Source organism: Cynoglossus semilaevis, chromosome 10 (assembly GCF_000523025.1).
Source record: "Cynoglossus semilaevis isolate Cse_v1.0 chromosome 10, Cse_v1.0, whole genome shotgun sequence".
Lineage (NCBI taxonomy): Eukaryota > Metazoa > Chordata > Actinopteri > Pleuronectiformes > Cynoglossidae > Cynoglossus > Cynoglossus semilaevis.
In genome coordinates this window covers 1010183-1031481 of record NC_024316.1, presented here as the reverse complement: position 1 = coordinate 1031481, position 21299 = coordinate 1010183, and the positions used below count along the sequence as shown (strand labels likewise).

The 21299-nt window shown below is 36.9% G+C and overlaps 3 protein-coding genes across 4 annotated transcripts in view; all 3 read right to left on the bottom strand.

Annotated features, from left to right (window-relative positions):
- The window catches only part of LOC103384430 (solute carrier family 17 member 9-like), a 10771-nt gene extending 7976 nt beyond the window's left edge, over positions 1-2795 (bottom strand). Inside the window, exons 1-2 of the mRNA XM_008317935.3 lie at positions 2165-2795; positions 768-965 (exon numbers count right to left, since the gene is read on the bottom strand). Coding sequence (XP_008316157.1) covers positions 768-965; positions 2165-2298 — 332 coding nt within the window. The 5' untranslated portion in view covers positions 2299-2795. The remainder of the gene's footprint in view (positions 1-767; positions 966-2164) is intronic.
- A 1935-nt stretch (positions 2796-4730) lies between these two features.
- LOC103384425 (potassium voltage-gated channel subfamily A member 2-like) lies at positions 4731-10194 on the bottom strand. Of its 2 annotated transcripts, none has more exons than XM_025059696.1 (2): positions 9607-10194; positions 4731-7724 (listed from the first exon to the last, which is right to left on the bottom strand). In XM_025059696.1, the coding sequence occupies exon 2, from the start codon at positions 7636-7638 to the stop codon at positions 6148-6150; it is 1491 nt and encodes a 496-aa protein (XP_024915464.1). In that variant the 5' UTR covers positions 7639-7724; positions 9607-10194; the 3' UTR covers positions 4731-6147. The 2 variants fall into 2 exon arrangements, with proteins under 2 accessions (XP_024915464.1, XP_008316154.1); XM_008317932.3 differs by having other exon boundaries at positions 9809-10194.
- A 5259-nt stretch (positions 10195-15453) lies between these two features.
- Positions 15454-17477, bottom strand: LOC103384424 (nerve growth factor-like). Its single transcript, XM_008317931.3, has 2 exons — positions 16914-17477; positions 15454-16881 (listed from the first exon to the last, which is right to left on the bottom strand). Exon 2 carries the CDS (start codon positions 16820-16822, stop codon positions 15950-15952), a length of 873 nt encoding a protein of 290 aa, XP_008316153.1. The 5' UTR covers positions 16823-16881; positions 16914-17477; the 3' UTR covers positions 15454-15949.
- Positions 17478-21299: the final 3822 nt, after the last annotated feature.

Below are 21299 nucleotides of genomic sequence, written 5' to 3'. Positions count from 1 at the left end.
CCAGCCAATACCAACCTTGACAGCGAGGATTTGCATAGACTTCCAAAGAAAACATACCAACACCAAGTTAAAACAATTCTTAGCTAAGGAACGGAGAGGTATATCAGCGTACCATACAGAACTTTGTCACACATTACTTCTTACACCTAATTACATTATTCCATTTCCTGCACCCTCTTTTTTTGCAAACATGCCATTTGGAATGCCTCTAGTGGCGCATCACAATAAAAGGAGGTAATGTGTTAATTCTGCGACAAGAGATACTGTATGTGATGTGACCTAAAAATAGTTTTGGGGGAAAGCGGCTGCATATATCGGTATCAGTAGATTTTGGAATCAGATATTAAGTTGGACAATATTGGCATATCCAATGTCAGCAAAAAGTTAACATTGAGACATCCCGATTTGTATTCCTTTGTAATATATTTATTTGATTATTTTGTGTATCATTTTTTTTGATGACCCTTTAATCTTTTGCGCAACTGGCAAATTTTCAATTTTCTTTAATGTTTATATCCCTAATTTCAAAATTTTTTATCTTTAATTTTTCACTCTTTTCATGTGTGGATAGGTACATTTCCTTAAACACAATTGATCTGTGTACAACAGTACAGTGTGTTAGACGATTGGGGTCAAAAAGCGTGTTTTCTTTATACATTATATATCCTAAACTATCAGTGTTGTTTTTTACAAAACCTCTGTTATAGGACACTTCCATTTGACAATAGCATGAAACATTACTCTGTGTTGTCTATCATGTGCCTTACCTGTCACTGACATAACCTCCCAACACTTGGGTGAAGCAGTAGCCCCAGAAAAAACTGCCTAGCACCATGCCCGATTCTGTCTTCGTCCAGGAAAACTGCTTGGCCATGCTGACAGCACAGATGGGCATTGCCACTCGGGTACAGTACAGAAGGCATGTCCCAAGCAGTAGAACCAATGTCCATATTCTCCCGATTGGCCTATGCGGAAAGACAGAGGATAATTATTTAATTCTGGTCAAACAAGCAAGATGTCCATTTCTAAATAGGACTACAATTCCCTCATGGGTAGACAACTTTGTTCTAGGGACACCCAGGAGTCAAACAGTAAACAAAATGTGATATGTAATGTATAAAAACATAAGTGTTATAAGAAAAATATTTATTATTTGATTCTGGATTCGGATTTCTAAAGTCCGAGAAACATATCGAACTCTAAGTTTTGAATTGAAAATTTTCTTTTGCAAATGTTTTTGCTCAAGTTCAATCTGACTTTTTTTTACCCCCAAAAAAGTAAATAATACTCGACTCAATTTCAGTCCTTGAGTGAAGCTAAGAAGCTGTGTGACTTGGTGATAAAGTCATCTCCAGTGTTAGTGAGAAGGTGTTAAGATCTAAATGTACGTAGAGTAACAAGTCAAATAGTTTTATGAATTGCATTTAGTAGTATTGGTGTTTGTATCCATAATTCTTCCACTTGCTCTTCTATTTTCTACTGTCAACGAAAGCACAATGAGAATAAACAAGGGAACATAGTCAAATTCCATGTATTTTCAGTCACACTTGCCCACGAAAGCTGATTCAGTAGTAGGTCAGAAACAGCTTTCTCGACTACTCTACCGTTACAATTTTGAGTCTCAAGTCTTCCACTGAACATGACGTCAGCTTTGCAAAGTTCAAACAGTGGTGGAGAGAGAAAAATATAAAATAGAAGCAAATGATGTATGGGATTTTTTGCTGCGTTTGTCCGTAAGGAGTTTGACCGCGGCAGGCTCTCACTGTTGTGACAACGTCATTTAGTGTGTTCCACGTCATAGACTATGCAGCGGGAGATTTTTTTTTTTTTTAATATGGCATTTAAAAAAGCTATTCTTGTTACATAGAACTCCAGAACCACACAGTTAGTAAAAACAGTATGGAACCATAAATTATACTTTACATTATAGCTGTAGGATAAATTAGCCTTTTTCATTAGCATTTAGTAAAGCTCTGCTACGAGAAGCCCCTTAGGCTGAAGAGTACAAAAAAATTCTAAAATTCTAAATTCTAGATGAAAAAAAAAAAACAGCTTAAAAAACTCATGCAGCCTTCGAAAGGAACAATTAGGTTCTACGAATTAGTTTCGTAGATTTAGATAACAACATTATTCAAAACATCGCGAGGGTTTACAAACAAACTACCTGGACCAGTTTTTGTTTTGTTCGTGCCCCTTCTTGTGACATCCGTCAGCTCCGACATTGTCATGCGGACTGTTCTCCTTGTTACAGACCAACTCTGGACCGTGGTTCTTGTCATATTTTTGAAATACTGCCATTCAACGTAAAGGCCGCTCCCCTTCTTGCGATGTTTTCGCGTTTTGTCTCTTCCTTGAGTCCCGGAGTTCGTCTTTTACTGTCCAAAAGCAAAAAAAAGATATACTTGAAGTATGTCAAATACGTTCTATGCGAGTTTCCCCTCCGTATCACTCCATAACCGAGTCAGGTATGAGTATGTGCGTGGCGTAAATGAGTTATCTGTGGCAGTTGCTTGTGTTTCCTGATGCCTGATGGGATGTAAAAGATCCACGTGTCAGTTTCTCTCTGCCTCTGCCTCTGCCTCTGCCACAACCCCATACTTCTCACTGTGACCGCTGGGCTTCAACATCAGGAAGACGTTCATCCTCGGCAGAGAGACGTAAACACTGAATTGCTGGTCAATACGACAAACTCGCCGTCATTTTGGGGGAGTCAGCACATCCTTAAGCGACATTTAAACTGTTCAGCCTCCACGGCGATGACCTAAACACACGTTTACAGTTTTAAAAGGGGGGGTGGGTTGGCTGAAGTTTGTTTTTTTTTTGTTTTTTTTAATTATTGGAAGTTATATCTGTTTAAATTAATAGCGCTACACTACCTCTGCTGTTTCCGAACACTTGTTTAAGCGGTCTAAAGCCCCTTTTCACTTTTATTTACACATCCGGGTTCTGGACTGTGACATAATGCAGCAGAGCGTCAATATTATCCTGTTCTGTTTACCTGCTCATACTATATGAGCCTATATATAATTGTTATCCAAGCAAAATGTGTAGATTAGTTCATTTCATGTTTTGTTTTGTTTTTGTTTTTTACAGAGGACAATATTATTATGAAATAACTTTTTTGTCTCAAGTGATCTTTTTAACAGAGCGGAGGGGTTTCAAGTCAGCGTTTCTAAATATGCCTCTTGTTGCCTCGTGTCTCATGCCTCTCGTGTTTAAAAAGATACTAATAGAATAATAGAAATAATAATACTAATGAAAAAATAATAATTGAGTTTTCATTGTAGCTTTATCAAATGTCTTGACATTGACACGCCATTTTCCTCCTCCTTAACCCTCCTGTTGTCCTCATATTTCACTAAACCCCCAATGTAAGCAGCTCAATTGAATTTTAAACACCAACTCTTATTTTGCTTGAAGAAACAACTTGTCATTCGCCACAAATTGTGTGAATACCTGAGTTTTCCCTCCTCACCTGGCAGAAAGACTGCATTTATTCAAGACACCACGCGTTGCTATGACACTGTCAATTGAATTACTGTTTACTGTATAGTTGGTAAGCAGTATTTGTATAGTATTTCTATAGCTTAGGAAAGAATAGAAATGTGCGAAAAGGAGTTTTGAATGCAGCCTTAAGTAGGCAGACAGAGGGACAATATTGTTACGTTTGGGTCAGATCAAGGTCACAGGCTTGTTTACGTCTGCTACAGATTGATCTGAGATAGAACTAAAACATTCTCACATTTTGTGGTCTGTAACTAACTCTGTGGCTGTGATTTCAACTCAATTGGACTGTCGAGTCATTTTGACCCGAAGACAATGTTTGTACCTTTTTTTACAGCTTGCATGGAAATATGAATATAGGCAACAATTCACTTTGGGGTCAATCTAGGAAAAGTCATGAAATTTCAAGTTGAAAAAAATATTGTTTAGTTTATAATAATTCGTTGTTGGTGGTGGTGTTACAATGACTCAAGTCCCCATCCCTGAAGATGCTAAAGTCCTAAGAACTAATAGTATCTCTGTGAATTTTCCTGCTTACCAAAAAAGTTGGGTCATCCAGGCGGAGGTCAGAGTAGGTCACATCGAAAGAAGCCAGATGAGGTAGCCTTAGGCATCCAGCCAGGATGCCTGCGGGGGCGCCTCTATGGTGAGATCATCCCAACATGTCCCACTAGGTGGAGACCCAGGGAAAAACACCTATCACCTTGAAGGGAGTATGCTTCTTAGCTAGCCTGGGATTGCCTCGGGAATCCCCTTGATGTGCTGGACAAAGTAGCAGGAAGAAGTGAATGGTCCGGGTAGTGGAATTTATTTTGAAGAACAACATAATTTGTCCTCAAAATAATGACACTAACATTTTTGAGGACATACATAGAGATAATGTTGTTCTGCGAAAATAGCATATGAGTATGCTTTTTATTTGGTTATGATGTGTATGAGTCAAACTAGCCTACAGTTTGTCTCAATACTTACCATCAATTAGATGTAAGGCTTAAAAATGAGCCACAGACACCATGAGATTTTATTGTTTCATAGGATTATTGAGTCCCCTGGTGTTGAACTGATGACATTACACTTATTAGAGAATTTAAAAATTGAATGGCTTCATAGCCACAATGTCTATACATTTATGAAAGAGATAATGATTATTAAAAAAAAAAAAACAGCATCACATTTATCTATCTATCTGTGTAGAAAGAATAAAAAACACAACAAATAGTCAAGAACACAGTGGTAGGTTAATTTATTGGCAGAATTTGTACTTCAATGAATGCCTTTGTATAAACAGCTGATAATGACACATCACAGCAGCGTCAAGTGATACTGAGGAAGACTGGAGCTCGCCATTGAAACATGTCAAGGTTTAACTATACCTGGATTGTCTGATTATGAGAAACTTGAAGTATATACGTATATTTATTATGTTACCATACCATGTAACTACTAGGGGCTGTTTGACTTGCTGTTTGAGCGTATTTTTTTAGGTCAAGACTGATGTAGTAAAAGTCAAGTTGACATCAACTAGTTCCCGATGATCACTGATATATATTTCAGTCATGGAGGAGGGAATGCTTTGGAATAATCTGTATTCACTGAAAGTGTACGGCTTGTGCACAGCAGTTATATCACAAAACAGTATTTATATCATCCACAATATACATATGTACATAAATATGTATATGTAATGCGTCATGTTTGGCTACGTTATTCATTTAGGCAAAAGAAAATATGTAACACAGTTGGAGAAGGAAACAACACACAGGCTTGCAAGCTTAGTCATCATGACTGTCCTGCTCAGTCACAGTACCAGTCACACGTTGGAGGTGGACCACTTCTTTGGTCCGCTTCATTTTTCGTTTCTTAGCACATTAGAATAACTACAGCAGATCAACTTCTAAGATAATGGCATGCCAATAAAAGTGGAGAGGAACAGCACTGACCGCGGGGCAACTGTATCAGTAGGTAGGCAGTGTTGATGATTACAGTCAAACAAGTTGAGAAATCCACACTTTCTCGATATACAGTACAATACTGTGCTTTTAAGTGTTTTAAGAATAAACAAATGTCAGACGGGAGTGCAAATTAAGTTTGGTTGATTTGGTTCGTTTTAAACTACTGAACGTAAGATATCAACAGACACAAATTCACACTTTTGGTAAAGGTGATGTATACGATAAAATCTAGAATTCAATGAAAAGAGGAGGTGCCTTGTGCCTTCAAATCTATTAGTGAAACATCTGTCTGTGGAGGAGTTTAGCGTTTTCCACAGGACAGCACTGATTGTCGATTCTATCTTTCAATGATTCTGGATCTTGGCAGTTACAGCAGCTGATTTATGGTCCCTGTAAATGCTGTTAATGTGGCCAGATTTTTTTTTTTTTCATTAAATCATGAATTCAAATTAAATCATAAATTATGATTGTCCTTGTTTCTAACTCAGTGGCAGCTTGAGCAGATAGAGTAGAGTAGAAAAAATATGGTCTCTCTATACGTGACTTATTTTTGGTAACACTACATACACTTAATATTACACAGGGTACTTCTGAGATATGTTTTGATACGTTTATAAGCTATTAGGTCTTACACTTCCCTTTTCTGAGAGAAGATATTACTATTAGCGCTAACCACAAACACGAGTTCACTTTATACATCTGTACGTATCTTTGCAATATTTATGTAGTTGGTGTTGCCAAGGCTAAAATTTACACTTTTAATACTCTCTGCTCTGAAGTCATCAGTGCTATGGTTCACCACCTCCTGGATCTCAACATAGTCCGATTTGCTGAGTGTGGATCTACTACCGTCCCTGCCACTCTTCTTGAGGTCGTCATCTGAGCTAACTTTAGGAACGACTGGACTATTCAGATACTGCGCCTGTTCTTCACCCTCAGTCTCTCTGTGGTAAAAATAGTTAAAGTTGGACACAATTACAGGCACTGGTAAAGCAATGGTTAGCACACCTGCAATTGCGCAGAGAGAGCCGACAATTTTCCCCCCGATGGTCACTGGGACCATGTCTCCGTAACCTACAGTGGTCATTGAAACCACGGCCCACCAAAAAGCCTCGGGGATGTTGTTAAACTGGGACTGTGGTTCGTCTGCCTCAGCAAAAAAGACGGCACTGGAGAAGAGGATTACACCAATAAACAGGAAGAAGATAAGGAGTCCAAGCTCACGCATGCTGGCCTTCAGGGTTTGTCCCAAGATTTGGAGACCTTTGGAGTGGCGTGAAAGCTTAAATATACGGAAAACCCTGACGAGACGAATGACACGTAGAATTGCTAAAGACATAGCCTGTCCTCCCTGACCATCCTCCGGCTTCTCTGCCAGCTCGGTTCCAAGGGTGATAAAGTAAGGGATGATTGCTACAATGTCAATGATGTTCATGATGTTGCCAAAAAATCCAGTTTTACTGGGGCAGGCGAAGAATCTGACCAGGAACTCGAAAGAGAACCAGATAATACAGAGGGTCTCCACAATGAAAAAGGGGTCAGTGAAAAGTGTACTGCTGTCATGGGTTGAGGTGGCGTTAAACATAGACTGAGATGCATATTTGTCCTGATTTTCAGTTCGAACTGGCAACGTCTCTAGACAAAAACTGACAATAGAGATAAGAATCACCATGACAGAGATGATGGCAATAATGCGAGCGGGACCTGAACTCTCTGGGTACTCAAACAGCAGCCACACCTGTCTTTGAAATTCATTGTCTGGCAGAGGGCGCTCCTCTTCCCTTATGAACCCTTCATCCTCTCTGAAGATTTCCATTGCCTCTTCACCCAGTTCATAAAATCGTATTTCCTCCGAAAAAATGTCCAGGGTCACGTTAACTGGCCGGCGCAACCTCCCTCCTGACTGATAATAGTAAAGAATGGCGTCAAAACTTGGTCGGTTGCGGTCGAAAAAATATTCATTTCGCAAGGGATCAAAATACCTCATCCGTTTTTTTGGATTACCTAGAAGTGTCTCTGGAAACTGGGATAGTGTTTCAAGTTGCGTCTCAAAGCGCAAGCCTGATATGTTGATCACAACTCTCTCACAGCAGTCGTGACCTGGCTGTGATTCGTAATGGTCCTGAGGCTGTCCAGGAAAAACTGCTGTTTCATCCGAAGGGTCGCTGTTCGCAACGGTCATTCTGGAAGCAGTTCGAACCTTCAGCTTGCAGATGACTTAAGTCCCAAATGTGTGGTTTAGGTGTGGATGGACTGACTTCTGAGGTGCTACAGTAAGGGGAAAAAAAGCAAACAGGGAGAGGAATTTCTGTGACAACAATGTTTTTATAGTTCTAGTTAGCTAGCATATAGTTCTGGTACTAGCATATACCGTATTTTCCGAAATATAAGTCGCTCTGGAGTATAATTTGCACCAGCCAAAGGATGAAAAAAGCCGACTTTGCAGATACCGGTTCACAAGCCTAGAGTGCCCTCTAGTGGCTGTCAGTGTGAAAATAACGAACATGTGAAATTATATATTTTAATATATAAGTCGCAAACTCAGCCAAAGAACGAAAATAGTGCAACTAATAGTCCGGAAAGTATGGTACATCTCACTGCTGTCATTTATCTCTATGTTCCACCAATATACAGGAAAAAGTATATAAGTCGCAAACCCAGCCAAAGAACGAAAATAGTGCTACTAATAGTCCGGAAAATATGGTACATCTCACTGCTGTCGTTTATCTCTATGTTCCAGCAATATACAGGAAAAAAAGTTTTTTGTCATAAGTTATTTAGGAATGCAGATGTGTCTTGGTATTATTGTATTTAATCAAGCCTTATTACAATCATGATTAATTATGATTAATCCACAGCCTGTGATTAATAAGATTAAATCTTTTATATTTATAGCCATACTTTACACATAAAAGTGATATATTACCAGCTTTACAGATGTGAAGTATCGAAACTTCCCAGCAACACTGTTTTATATTTTCTGTTTGAAAAATAAACCTGCCCTAATGATGGCATCTGAGGCTTACAGGCAGACGTTGCTGGAGCACTTGAACCTATTGGCTCCATCGTGTCTAGGGTTATTGGGTTATGAGTACTCTCTCATTTGAGCGAAGTATGCGATCAATACGTGCGCCAGCAACACTTTATGGGCTCTTACAAGATGCAGTTACAACAAACAAATCGGATTATGTAAGTGCACTGTATCATCGCTGAAATTACTTTTCACTTTCAGTTTGTGACGTAATCTGCGATTCTCCATCAAGTCACGCATCACATGGCTCCTTTATCAGCACGAGGGTGGGGCAAATGGAGGAAATTATGATCAACCTGATTTTGATAGGCATTTTACACAATATTTTGAGACGTATCTTATCGTTGTATTGAAAATAATATAAAAGATTTTTTCCATATTTGGTCATCAGCAACAGACAACAACAGGAACTGTGCCATCAAATTGCCAAATTTATGTAACCTGCCCATATAGATAATGGATACTCACACAGGATACCCTCGTTATTTATTGCAATTATATATTTTATTATGCGTTACTATTTAACAATAACTATAATAATTAAGATATTATTATAAGTATAACTAATTATTAAAACTATATATGCTACAATGCATGTAATATTATTATTATTATTTATAATATTGTTGTTCATTTTGAGGTTCATTTTCTGTCATGCTTCAGTACTCATTCAAAAAGACTAGAATACATACACAATATGTCCGCCATGTTATCTTAAGACAGATTAAAAACTTGCTTGCCTTTAAGTTAAAAGACCACAAGGGCACAAACGTGCTGTCAGTTCTAAACGCAACCCTCGGGGTAAAGATGACAAGTCTACTGATAAGAGCTGAGGCATCACCTTAGTGCTAACGCCACAATTCAGGAAGACGTCTCAAAAGAAAACATCATTATATTACCTTTAATACTGTACATCCGGATGCGGTCACTTTTAAGTCTTTTAGGGTTGGGTTTTTACTTAAAGTAAGTCCAGCCTTATCATTATAACCACAACAGTAATAGGTTTAGAAATGAAAGCTGGTGTCCACGAGCCACTCAGTAAAACAGCAAAACTTGTAAAGCTGGTGTCCACGAGCCACTCAGTAAAAACAGCACTTTAGCAAAACTTCTAATATTGACCTTGTTTTCTTCTTCTAAGCCGGCAGTGCAAGTTCATGCGCGGAGACGTTCATGCACGGATACAATGACAACAAGTTGTTTCGGAGAAGCAGTCATGACGGCGAACTAAACCATGAACTTCACCGGACCCTCTGCACTAAACCGAACCGTGTAACATCATGCCTGAGAGCAAAATGTCAAGCAATGCCATGCAAGGATTCACCCCAAATTCGTCTGTCCTCTCTAAAAAGGCATCAAGAGGTCGCGAGTCCACTCCCTCGTGTCTCTGGTGTGTCTCTAGAATACATCTGCCCGAGAGTGTCGTCTCATCCCGACATGGTCTAGGTGTCTGGTGTTCCATCCTTTCATATTACCGTTATTAGGCACAACTGAGAAGAGCGATAACGTTGACATTAAAATGCAAACAGGAGACTTGTATCCGCCCGCCCGCCGCGCCCCGTGCGCGCTCCCAGACCTGCCTCGCGTTAAAGGGAAAGCGCCGATAACTGTGTCGGGCAAAAGTAAGGCGTGTCGGAGTCTAACAACAAGGTAGGCGCGTGCTCGTCGAAGTTGACTGTTTAGAGTCCGTTTTTATTCGCCTTTTCTCTCCAGAACGCTCTGCTCATCAGGAGATGTGTACTAGTGTTTATTTTATATTATATCACATTCAACAACACTTCAAGAACATTTGTGTGACACCTAATTATTTAAGCTAGCTCTGCTGCTACTCGCTTTTACTTATTTGTGTGCTGTTTTTATTCATTTATTTTTGAAAACTACTTTGTGAAGTCGTTTTTTATGACCAAGAAACATACATTTATCTGAATGAAACCGAGTGACGTTACTATGTCTCTATTGGAGTAAACCAGGGGTGTCACACACATTTTGCTTAACGGGCCACGTACAACTTAATTAGATGTTAAGTGGACCAGACAAGTAAAATACATAACAAAGTTAATAACATAATTAACTATAAATCACAATAAGTCAATGTTTTTCTGTTTTGTTTTCATTCAAAAATATAAATCACAATAAGTCCATGTTTTTCTCTTTTTTTCATTCAAAAAATTATATTAGATGTTAATTTATTTACCATGTTTAATGAAAAATATACTGAAATAAAGTGTTTGTGTATTTTTAATTTTTAATTTCAAAATTTACCAAGCGGGCTCTAGCAGGCTAGTTTTGGTCCACAATGCCGTATGTTTGACATCTGTGCATTAAAATATTTAAAAACCAGTTTTGAATAATACCCTGAGGCCTACCATACCTGCCAGGATGGTATATGCTAATTGACCATAGGTGCACATAAATAGGAAAAACACTTAATTGCACCAATCAGAATCTTGATCATATGTGGGCAGCCATGTTTCTCAATCGTTGCCACAGTTATCCCACGCCTTCTTCTGACTTCAGGCTTGAGTAATATGGGCTATTGCACAGAACTGAGGTATATTGCTCATATTAGAAAGAGGTCGGGGTATTATATATGATTTAGGTATTTTGTGGACATGTTGCTATAAACACACTTGCAGCATGGAACACAAAGAAATAGCAACCGTGATTCTGTGTTCAGGTAACTTTGGAAACTTAATTTGTTTGCAAAATAGCTTATGGAGATAATGTTTTTCAGAACTTGCTTGAGTTGGAAAGACAATCACGACTTTTAATCTTTCATTAGGTGAATTCGGTAATACTAAATTATTGAGAAATGTTTTTTTTTTCCAGTTCTTACTTTTCAAACAAAACATTTTTTCTCTTTTTAGGCCTGGTTAAGTGTGCCTTACAGGCAGACAGAGATATTACAAACTCACTCTCTGCTGCTTCTGGTGGCAAGCTTATACAATAATACTTCATACCTCATTTCTACCGAGCTTCCCTTTAAAAGGTTCAACAAACCAAGCAAATATATTTCATCTGGTCGCTGGTGCTCTGATTATTTAGAGACCTGTCCACTGCTTCAGTAAGTGCTGCGCCAAACCACTTAGTGTATGCAAAACACTTAAGCTAACAGCCTTTAATGCAGTCGCAAACCATTTCTGGGTCTATGGCTTTTACTGTTCAAACTAAGGAATGCACTGACAATACATTGAGACTATATACGAGACTGTATTGCTCGAAGAAGGTTGCATTTGGGGGATCTCTGCTCTTACACACTGTGCAAGCATCTTCAAATTACACGCATTTATTTTATATTTTCTGGTTTCATTTTTTTTTTTCAAAGTCTGTGTTCTGCATAGTCATTTTATTTGGCCCTCAGGAGATAGTGATAAAGTAAAATAAACAGATCCATTCATGTCACGTCACCACTAACCAGAAGAGGGCAGTGACTCCGTGTGATCAAGTTGTCTTTGTCCCTTAATTGGAGCAATTAAACTACTTACTTTACATTGTGTTGAAATAATGTAATGGCAAGGGAGGCACGCAACTTCATCATCCCTAACAATAGACTAATATAGTTTTGAAAAGAGACGTTATTTGTTTTATGGGTCATCAACATATCCTACTTTTGTAAGTAGAAAAAATATCTTAATTTGCTTGATTTAAATATATGTGTTACATATATTTAAATATATATATATATATTAAATATATGTAAATATATATTTAAATATATGTATTACATAGTTTATCACCGCCATCTACTGGGGAATCTAATTCATAACAGCCAGAGGTGTTAAAAGAGAGAGTTAATGGAACAGAAATGTGAGTAGCCATTTGTTGACAGAGGAAATTTTGAAATGTAAGTCTGATCAGTGAGCATGTTTCCCCATGATTGAATATAATAATAATAATAATAATAATAAAGGACAGGGGTAATGGTACTTGCAATATTTTGACATTTGTATTACTGGTATTTGGGTTGATTGATTTTCTTCTTTTTTTTTTTTCTTTCGACTTGTCCCTTTCTTTCAGGGGTTGCCACAGCGAATAATTGTTTTCCATTTCACCCTGTTCTCTGCATCTTATTCATTTATTTTTATTTTATTTTAAATGTTCATGTGGATAGTTCTGAGGACAGCCCTGCCTACAGAAATTGCATGTAGTAATGGAAGACTGTAAACGTCGGTCAAGCTTATATTTTGTAGCTTTGGTTACTTCTTCTCAGGTTTTTGTTACAAACTCTGTATTTGTATTTATTTATTTTATGTATTTATTTTTAGTATATTTTTTTTTCTAAATTTGAACCATGAAAAAGGACATAGCTATGTTTTTTTTTACGGAAACTGGGTGCATTTTACATCCTGCCCACTTTTGCCCCAATTTTGAGAAAATACACAAACACTTCAAGGTATTTGTTTTGTAAAAATATATTTTCTTAAATAGGAATAGATACTAATAAATATCTAGTTTATTCCATTGTTAACCATTGTTAACAATTACTACACAGTACTAATTTAGAAGAACTAGTATAGTTTTAAGGATGTTATGTGAACAGGTATATAAATAGTTGAAATATATGAACAGTATAAATAGTTGAGTAATTAAATATATAACTTGGATAAACGGTTAGCTATATAAGCAATTCCGGCAGATGTCGACCAGATTTATACATCCACTATCACTAAGAGCTACTATACATATATAATATATTATATTATATGGGATAGATATGAGTGATATATTTATACACAGCATATAAGTCATACATGTCAAACTCATGGCCCGGGGGCCAAATGCGGCCCGCCAAGCCGTTTTGTGTGGCCCGTGGGATCTTAAAAAGCATTTAGTAAAGTCCATGCAGCAGAGTTTAAGTAAATTAAGTATATTTTTTTTAAATTGTGTCCCACTGTGGCCCGGTACCAAATGACCTATGGACTGGTACTGGTTTGCGGACCGGGGGCTGTGGACGCCTGATCTATATAGTGTTTCATTAACAACCGTCCCTTTCAGGGAAACTGTATTGCTGATGTGGCCCCTGGTGAAAATGAGTTTGACACCCCTGAGATAGATGGAGCTAGATAATAGTGGGACGTGATGTGATTTTTTTTTTTATTGAAATTTAAAAAAGAAACTGTTCCTCCATGTGGATGAAAAAAATTGGCAGTTTAGTAGAATAATCTAATATTATCGTGATCTTTTGGCTAACGTGGTGAGGACTCCATCAAATCATAGTTGAGTTTTATTAATAGGAATTTAAACTGTTGGTAATCAATTGTCATTCCCTGTAGTGTGTCCCACACTGAAAACAGTGAATCATGCTAACAGCTCCTGTCAGTTTACTGACTGCTGAGCTAGTCTATGCAGTAGAATTCCATTGTTGCGGAGAATATTTTCCAGAGTGTAATGCACCTTTAGGGAACTACGCTCTCCAAGCTTCGTCTAGTTCACATTCTTTATATATAAAAAAAAAACCCTCCTTTGTTGTTGCGCCCGTGAGTACAACGAGAAGTGAACCTTTTATATCATGTGGCGGGCACGAATCTGTCGACAGAGTCATAACATTAGCCGCTACTGTATCGTTTGTCTCCAAGTTAAGAAAACCCACATAAAAAACCCCATTTTATTATATATCACAGGGATCCTTGTATAGCATGATTTTTTTTTCTGTGTATGTCGCTATAGCAATTAAAACATGTTATTTCTATTGTTATTAGCACTAATAAGGGAGATTTTAGAGGGCTGGAACAGATTAATTTTCTTTCTGTTATTTCTTATGGGAAAAAATAATTTGATTTACAAGCACCTCGAGTCCTGGAACTGATTATGCTCATATCTCAAGGTATTACTGTATAGTAATTTTAACAAATGTTATAATTAGGAAAAGGGAATTGTTTCCTTTTTCTTCCGACTTTATTTTTTTTTAAGTTGAATTTCAAAAGAAGTGAGATTTTTTTTTACTCCGTTTTGATTCTGAAAGGACACAAAACTGTATAAGCCCGAAGCAACAGAACTCCAAAATCAATTTCATAATTAACTAGAGACCAGTGGGAAGATAAGTTCAGGATTAATGAAACAAATCTGACAGCTGCAGCAGTGCGTGATGACGAAGAGTGATACGAAGAGGTTATGGAATTATGGAGTAAAAAGTCAAATACATTTTCATTTTGTTTTATTTTTGGTCATTTTTTTTGGGATATTCTTGGAGCTCGATAACCTTGCGGCTGTAAAAGTGAAACACAAAGCTGTGGGCGTTTGGCACACACTGACAATCATTTCACAACTTGGACTGCACGCGTGCTTAACTGTAAAATGTACAAGTGACAGTTTTTCAATTGTTTATTATTATCATTATTATTATTATCATTATTATTATTATTATCATTATTATTATTATCATTATTATTATTATTATCATTATTATTATTATTATTATCATTATTATTATTATTATTTATAATTGTTATTATTATTATTATTATTGTTGTTGTTGTACTTGTTGTTGTTGTTAATTAAATACATATATTGTAATTACACAAGGTTACCTTACCGGAAGGTTTCCGGACATAAAATAAAATAAAAATCACATTTTTCTCTAACATTATTATTTGAGGTGTATTTTAGAATCCAGTCATGGGTCAGTGCGCCACCTGTTGATTATCACAGCTTTAGAAAGTTTTTTTAAAAAAAGAAGCTTTTTTTTTTTAGAATTTAGCTGTGGTTAGAGAGGCTTCTGTTTTTCTGACACAGATAAAAACACAATAGCATTCCTTATTATAAAGACATTTGCTAATTTTTGTAGATCTGCAATGGTATTTATTTCGCAAACAAATCGATCAATATAGCAATCAATATCGCATCCCATTAAGTCCATCCATCCATCCATTTTCATCCACTTATCCGTTACCAGGTCGCGGGGGCAGCAGTTGCCACCCAAATCACACACCAACCCCCCTGAACCTTCCTGCAGGTGGTGAGTACCAACCGCCCTAACCGGGATTCAAACTTGCCCAGGAGGTGAACCCTGGGGTTCCACCCTAATGACAGAGACATTGCCTCTGGGCCAAAGTGCCACTCCCAAACGTCACTTTTTGTTATGGTGAGCATGTGAAAAAAACAAACAGATACCATGTTTCTGTGAAAAAAAAACCCTGACTGTTTAATAAATAACAGCATTGACAATAGAAAACATAATAGATATTGCTTTGATTATATATACTGTATATACACATATATGTGTGTGTATATGTATATAAGTGTGTGTATGTATATGTTTGACTGCATAAACTATAAATATGTATTGCTTGGCTTTATAACTTAAAACAAACTGGATTGTCTTTGGACTGAGGTAGGGTCAGGGGCCAAGAGGTCAGACAGATAAGGCTGTTGAACTGTTAATTAGTGGTTTATAGGACGATACTATTCAAATGTGCAGTGACCTGTTAGGAAAAGTGTGTGTGGTTGCTAGTAGCGTAGTAGTCAGTCAGTGTGGCAGTCGTCCTGACCAAGACTTCCGACTAAGGACACACACACAAGCCGCGTTGATGCGGATAAAACGCCAGGCTGTCCGTTCTTTGAAGATGGTCAGAGCACTAACAAAAATGTGTGTGTTAGTGCAGTAGGAGTTCCAGTGGCGACTATCGATGCCAAGACAGCCCGCGTTGGTTGGTTTGCGGCCCGGTTTGCGAAGGCCCGCACCAACCCAGCCTGCCTTCGAATTTCCCTCGCTCTTCGTATATCGGCAGGTGGTCTCAAAAAAAAACTGTTTCTTGACCACGTTGTTGATTGTAACATTTGGTAGCACCGTTACCTCATTGCCAGCTATATCTGTGGCTCGGGTCATGTTACCTACCCATGTATTCATGCTTTCGCACACCGAATACACTCCTCGGTGCATTGTGTGCAATCCTGCTCTACGTCTTATCCTCAGCCCCCTCACCTCTTCAGTGTCGTCGCCCTTACCTTCGAGGGCATTGTACGTTGGTAGAACTTCGCTGAACACAACACGAGGTGAAGATTTGTAACGTCGGTTGAAAAACAGTTTGTGATCCACCTTTGCGATGGAAGGGTCAAGAGATGCAGGGTGCTTCGCGGCTAGACTCCTGTCATGGGTTTGTGACGTCGAACGGTGGTTCTTCCTGTTCCGGTGGTGACTGCTCCTTTGATGCTTCTGTGAGAGATGGTTTTCAAAAAGTCGGTCCGCCGAGGATTGCTGTGACTGAGCTGTGCTTTGATTATTTGCCATCTGCTGTCCGGTCTTGTGGTTGGCAGCCCCAGAACCTTTGGCCAGTCCACCTCCTATCAATACATCCTGGATGCCAAATAGGAATAGCAGGACCAGTGGTGACGACTTCATGGGCACACGTCCTAAGGCAGAGGTAGTAATAAAATGCAATGTTTTAAGGAGTCAAAAAACTGTTCACAGTGTACTGTGCACCAGCTTAAACGAAGAAATAGATTATAGATTTGTGTGACATATCTTACTTAAAACGTTGTACCCGAGTGAAAGCTATTTCCAAAATTTCAAACAAATGTCTTTATGCAAGAAATAAAGTAGAGGAAGGAAAAAAAACGTGTAAATATGGAATAATACTGATGTAAATCTTCAGAATAGGACTGTAATTAAAACTACAGTATTTTCCGTATTCGTCGCTCTGGAGTATAAGTCGCACCAGTGCCCTCTAGCGGCTGTCAGTGTGAACATAACGAGCATGTCAATTTTTAGTGGTCCAGGAGTTGCTGATACTGGTACACAAGCCTAGAGTGCCCTCTAGCGGCTGTCTGTGAAAATATCAAACGTGAAATTATATTTATATATTTTAATTTTTTTTTTTAAAGTCACACCTGAGTATAGGTCGCAAACCCAGCCGAAGGATGACGAAGGTAATCAAAGTCGTATAAATTATTTTTTCTTAAGGTAATAGTATGGAATTGTTGTATTACTCATCATTATAAGGTTTGTTTTAGCGATTTCAGCCAAGGCATTTTCATGATTTCATCTACTGGAAGTGTGCAAGTAAATTATTGTGGAGTATTTAGTTCCTAGGTTTAAAAAAAAAAATGGGGTTAGTGAAAGTGCCGTGATTTTATATATTATATATACACATATATGTATATATATATACACATATATGTGTATATATATATACATATATATGTATATATATATGTATATATATATGTATATATATATGTATGTATGTATATATATATGTATGTATATATATATGTATGTATATATATATGTATATATATATGTATGTATATATATATGTATATATATATACACATATATGTATATATATATACACATATATGTATATATATATACACATATATGTATATATATATACACATATATGTATATATATATACACATATATGTGTATATATATATACATATATATATACATACATACATATATATATACATACATACATATATATATACATATATATGTATATATATATACACATATATGTATATATATATACACATATATGTGTATATATATATACATATATATGTATATATATATGTATGTATATATATATGTATGTATATATATATGTATGTATATATATATGTATGTATGTATATATATATGTATATATATATACACATATATGTGTATATATATATACATATATGTGTATATATATATACATATATATATACATACATATATATATACATACATACATATATATATACATACATATATATATACATATATATATACATACATATATATATACATACATATATATATACATATATATATACATACATATATATATACATACATATATATATACATACATACATATATATATACATACATATATATATACATATATATATACATATATATATACATATATATATACATACATACATATATATATACATATATATATACATACATACATATATATATACATATATATGTATATATATATGTATATATATATGTATATATATATGTATGTATATATATATGTATGTATATATATATGTATGTATGTATATATATATGTATATATATATGTATGTATGTATATATATATGTATGTATGTATATATATATGTATGTATGTATATATATATGTATGTATGTATATATATATGTATGTATGTATATATATATATATATGGGACTTAATAGGTCGAGGATTTCGTAAACAAAGGAGGCCCTGTATTCGCAAAACAATGGAGGTTGATCTTATGCTTTCTAATAATATTACCTGATGGGAACTTGTTATGTATTGAACCAAGCACTGACCTTTGAACACCATGGTTTACTTGTGTGTATCTAGAGGCAGTGTTGTTATCATTAACAACCGGCTTTCTTTCCCATAACTACGACTTTTAATCACAGCTGTGGATTTATGCTACATCATACTTATGTAGGCTACACAACAACCGACATAACATAATTCGGCACTTTCTGCATTTAGCATACCCTTTTATCCAAAGCGACTTACAGGAGAAGAATTAGCAACCAAGCATGTTCTTCCTCTGGGAATCGAACCCAGGACTCTCTGCCTTCTACTTCCCGGGGCACGCATGCTAACAGCTACGCTATGCAGTAGTCCTTCAAGACAGATTTGAACCAGGATGAATAGGATGTCTACTACAGTCCTCCGCTCTGCCAACTGAGCTATCGAAGGGGATAACGGTTATCGCTTGATCGGTGAACTGATAAGCGCAATATTTCTATTGAAGCACGATTCCTTTTAACCGACTCCGATCCATTTAGGAGAAACTTCAGAGAATAAGTGAAGAGCTTAAAGGCGTAGTATTGGGTTTCATTTGAAAAAAAAAAACAAAACATTGCACCTCCCCTCCCTGTTGAGGGTCATCAGAGTGACAGGTCCATAGACAGAACCTTTCTCATGACCCCACCCGCCTTTATTGAATTACAACATGTGCTAACTCAACCAGTGAAGCTACATGAGGGCCTAGAGCATTCAAAGCGGAGTGACCAAACATTTGCGGACGATTGTGTTTATTGTTTTTGCCTACATGCATAGTCTTCTGTGGCAGTGGTGTCAAACTCAGTCAGACACGGGGCCAAGATTAAGAACTGCCACCAAATTGATTGAAATGTATGAATAATAAGACTGAATTTGTTGTTTTACGTGTTATCAGAAATGATTGACAAAGAAATACGAACAAAGTGTTTCCAAGTTCAATAAAGATTTCAGAATAAAACTAAGGACACTGGTTAAACAAATAAGAACTAAATTTAGGACACGTCACATGCCTTTCCTCTGTTACTCGTTCATTGGAAGATTTTTACCATCTCATGTCAAATGAAAAAAAAAAATTAGTACATGAATTATCTTTCTGTCTATCTATCCATCCATCCATACATCCATCCATCCATCTATCCATCCATCCATCTATCTATCCATCCATCCATCTATCTATCTATCCATCCATCCATACATCCATCCATCCATCTATCCATCCATCCATCTATCTATCTATCCATCCATCATCCATCCATCCATTTATCCATCCATCTATCTATCCATCCATCTATCTATCTATCTATCTATCTATCTATCCATCCATCATCCATCCATCCATCCATCATCCATCCATCCATTTATCCATCCATCTATCTATCCATCCATCTATCTATCTATACATCCATCCATCCATCCATCTATCTATCCATCCATCTATCTATCTATCCATCCATCCATACATCCATCCATCCATCCATCTATCTATCCATCCATCTATCTATCTATCCATCCATCATCCATCCATCCATTTATCCATCCATCTATCTATCCATCCATCTATCTATCTATCTATACATCCATCCATCCATCTATCTATCCATCCATCCATACATCCATCCATCCATCATCCATCCATCCATCTGTCTATCTATCTATTCATCCATCCCCCAGGGTACTGTAATATCTGTCGATGTCCCCCAAAACAGAACTTTCTCCAGCGATCACTAAGAAAGCAAAGGTTCAATATCCTAAAAGTAAGCGTAGTATAACCCAATGTAAGACGTACAACGTACAACCAACGATTGTAAACAAAACTGCCTTCTTCCACGTACAGTACAGCGCTTCGTGACGACGTATTTGTCCGCTCTGCTCGCCAACTAGTTCCTGGGTAAAATAGTTTTAAGCTAATAATGGAACAAGACTTTCTGAATAGATTTATCGCTGACGTCGACGTAAGCACGAAATGACGTAGGTCGAAGACGTCGCAAACCGAGGACCCGCTGTCTCGATCTGTGGCACAGAAAGCAGATATGGTAGTTATTACATTGTTGCAATAAGCTCAACTAATATTTAGTTATTAATACTTTGCTACAAAGTTGCTATAGTTGAAAACATATTTTGTTTATTAAAATATAACACCAGAGTTGAGTTTGTCTGATAGGGTTTGGCAAAATAAATCATTTATGTATTTAAGTCAACACATGTTGACTTCGTACTTGTAGTTTCAAGTACGAAGTCTTTTAGACCTTTTTTTTTAAAACAAATACAACTCTCTCTCTCTCTCCCTCTCTCTCTCTCTCTCTCTCCCACATACACACACAAACACAAAACGGTTCTGATCATGCAAAATGTTCAATTATCGACTAGCACTAAGCCGCACCCAAACACCAGCATAAACTTAAAGCATACTTGTGTTTGACATCTGAGCTCAAAACAACATCAAAGCCCTCAGAGGGTTGTGTAACATGATATGGAAGGATAGATAGAAAAAGAGGCAAAGAGAGGGAAAGACAGAAAAGGGGGTCAGAGACATACTGAAAGAAAGTAACCTGATGTCCCAGGAGCCTGCTGAA

Bases quoted from the DNA above. Each gene is read 5' to 3' on its own strand.
- LOC103384424 (XM_008317931.3), bottom strand. From the start codon at position 16,822: ATGAAGTCGTCACCACTGGTCCTGCTATTCCTATTTGGCATCCAGGAT.
- LOC103384425 (XM_025059696.1), bottom strand. From the start codon at position 7,638: ATGACCGTTGCGAACAGCGACCCTTCGGATGAAACAGCAGTTTTTCCT.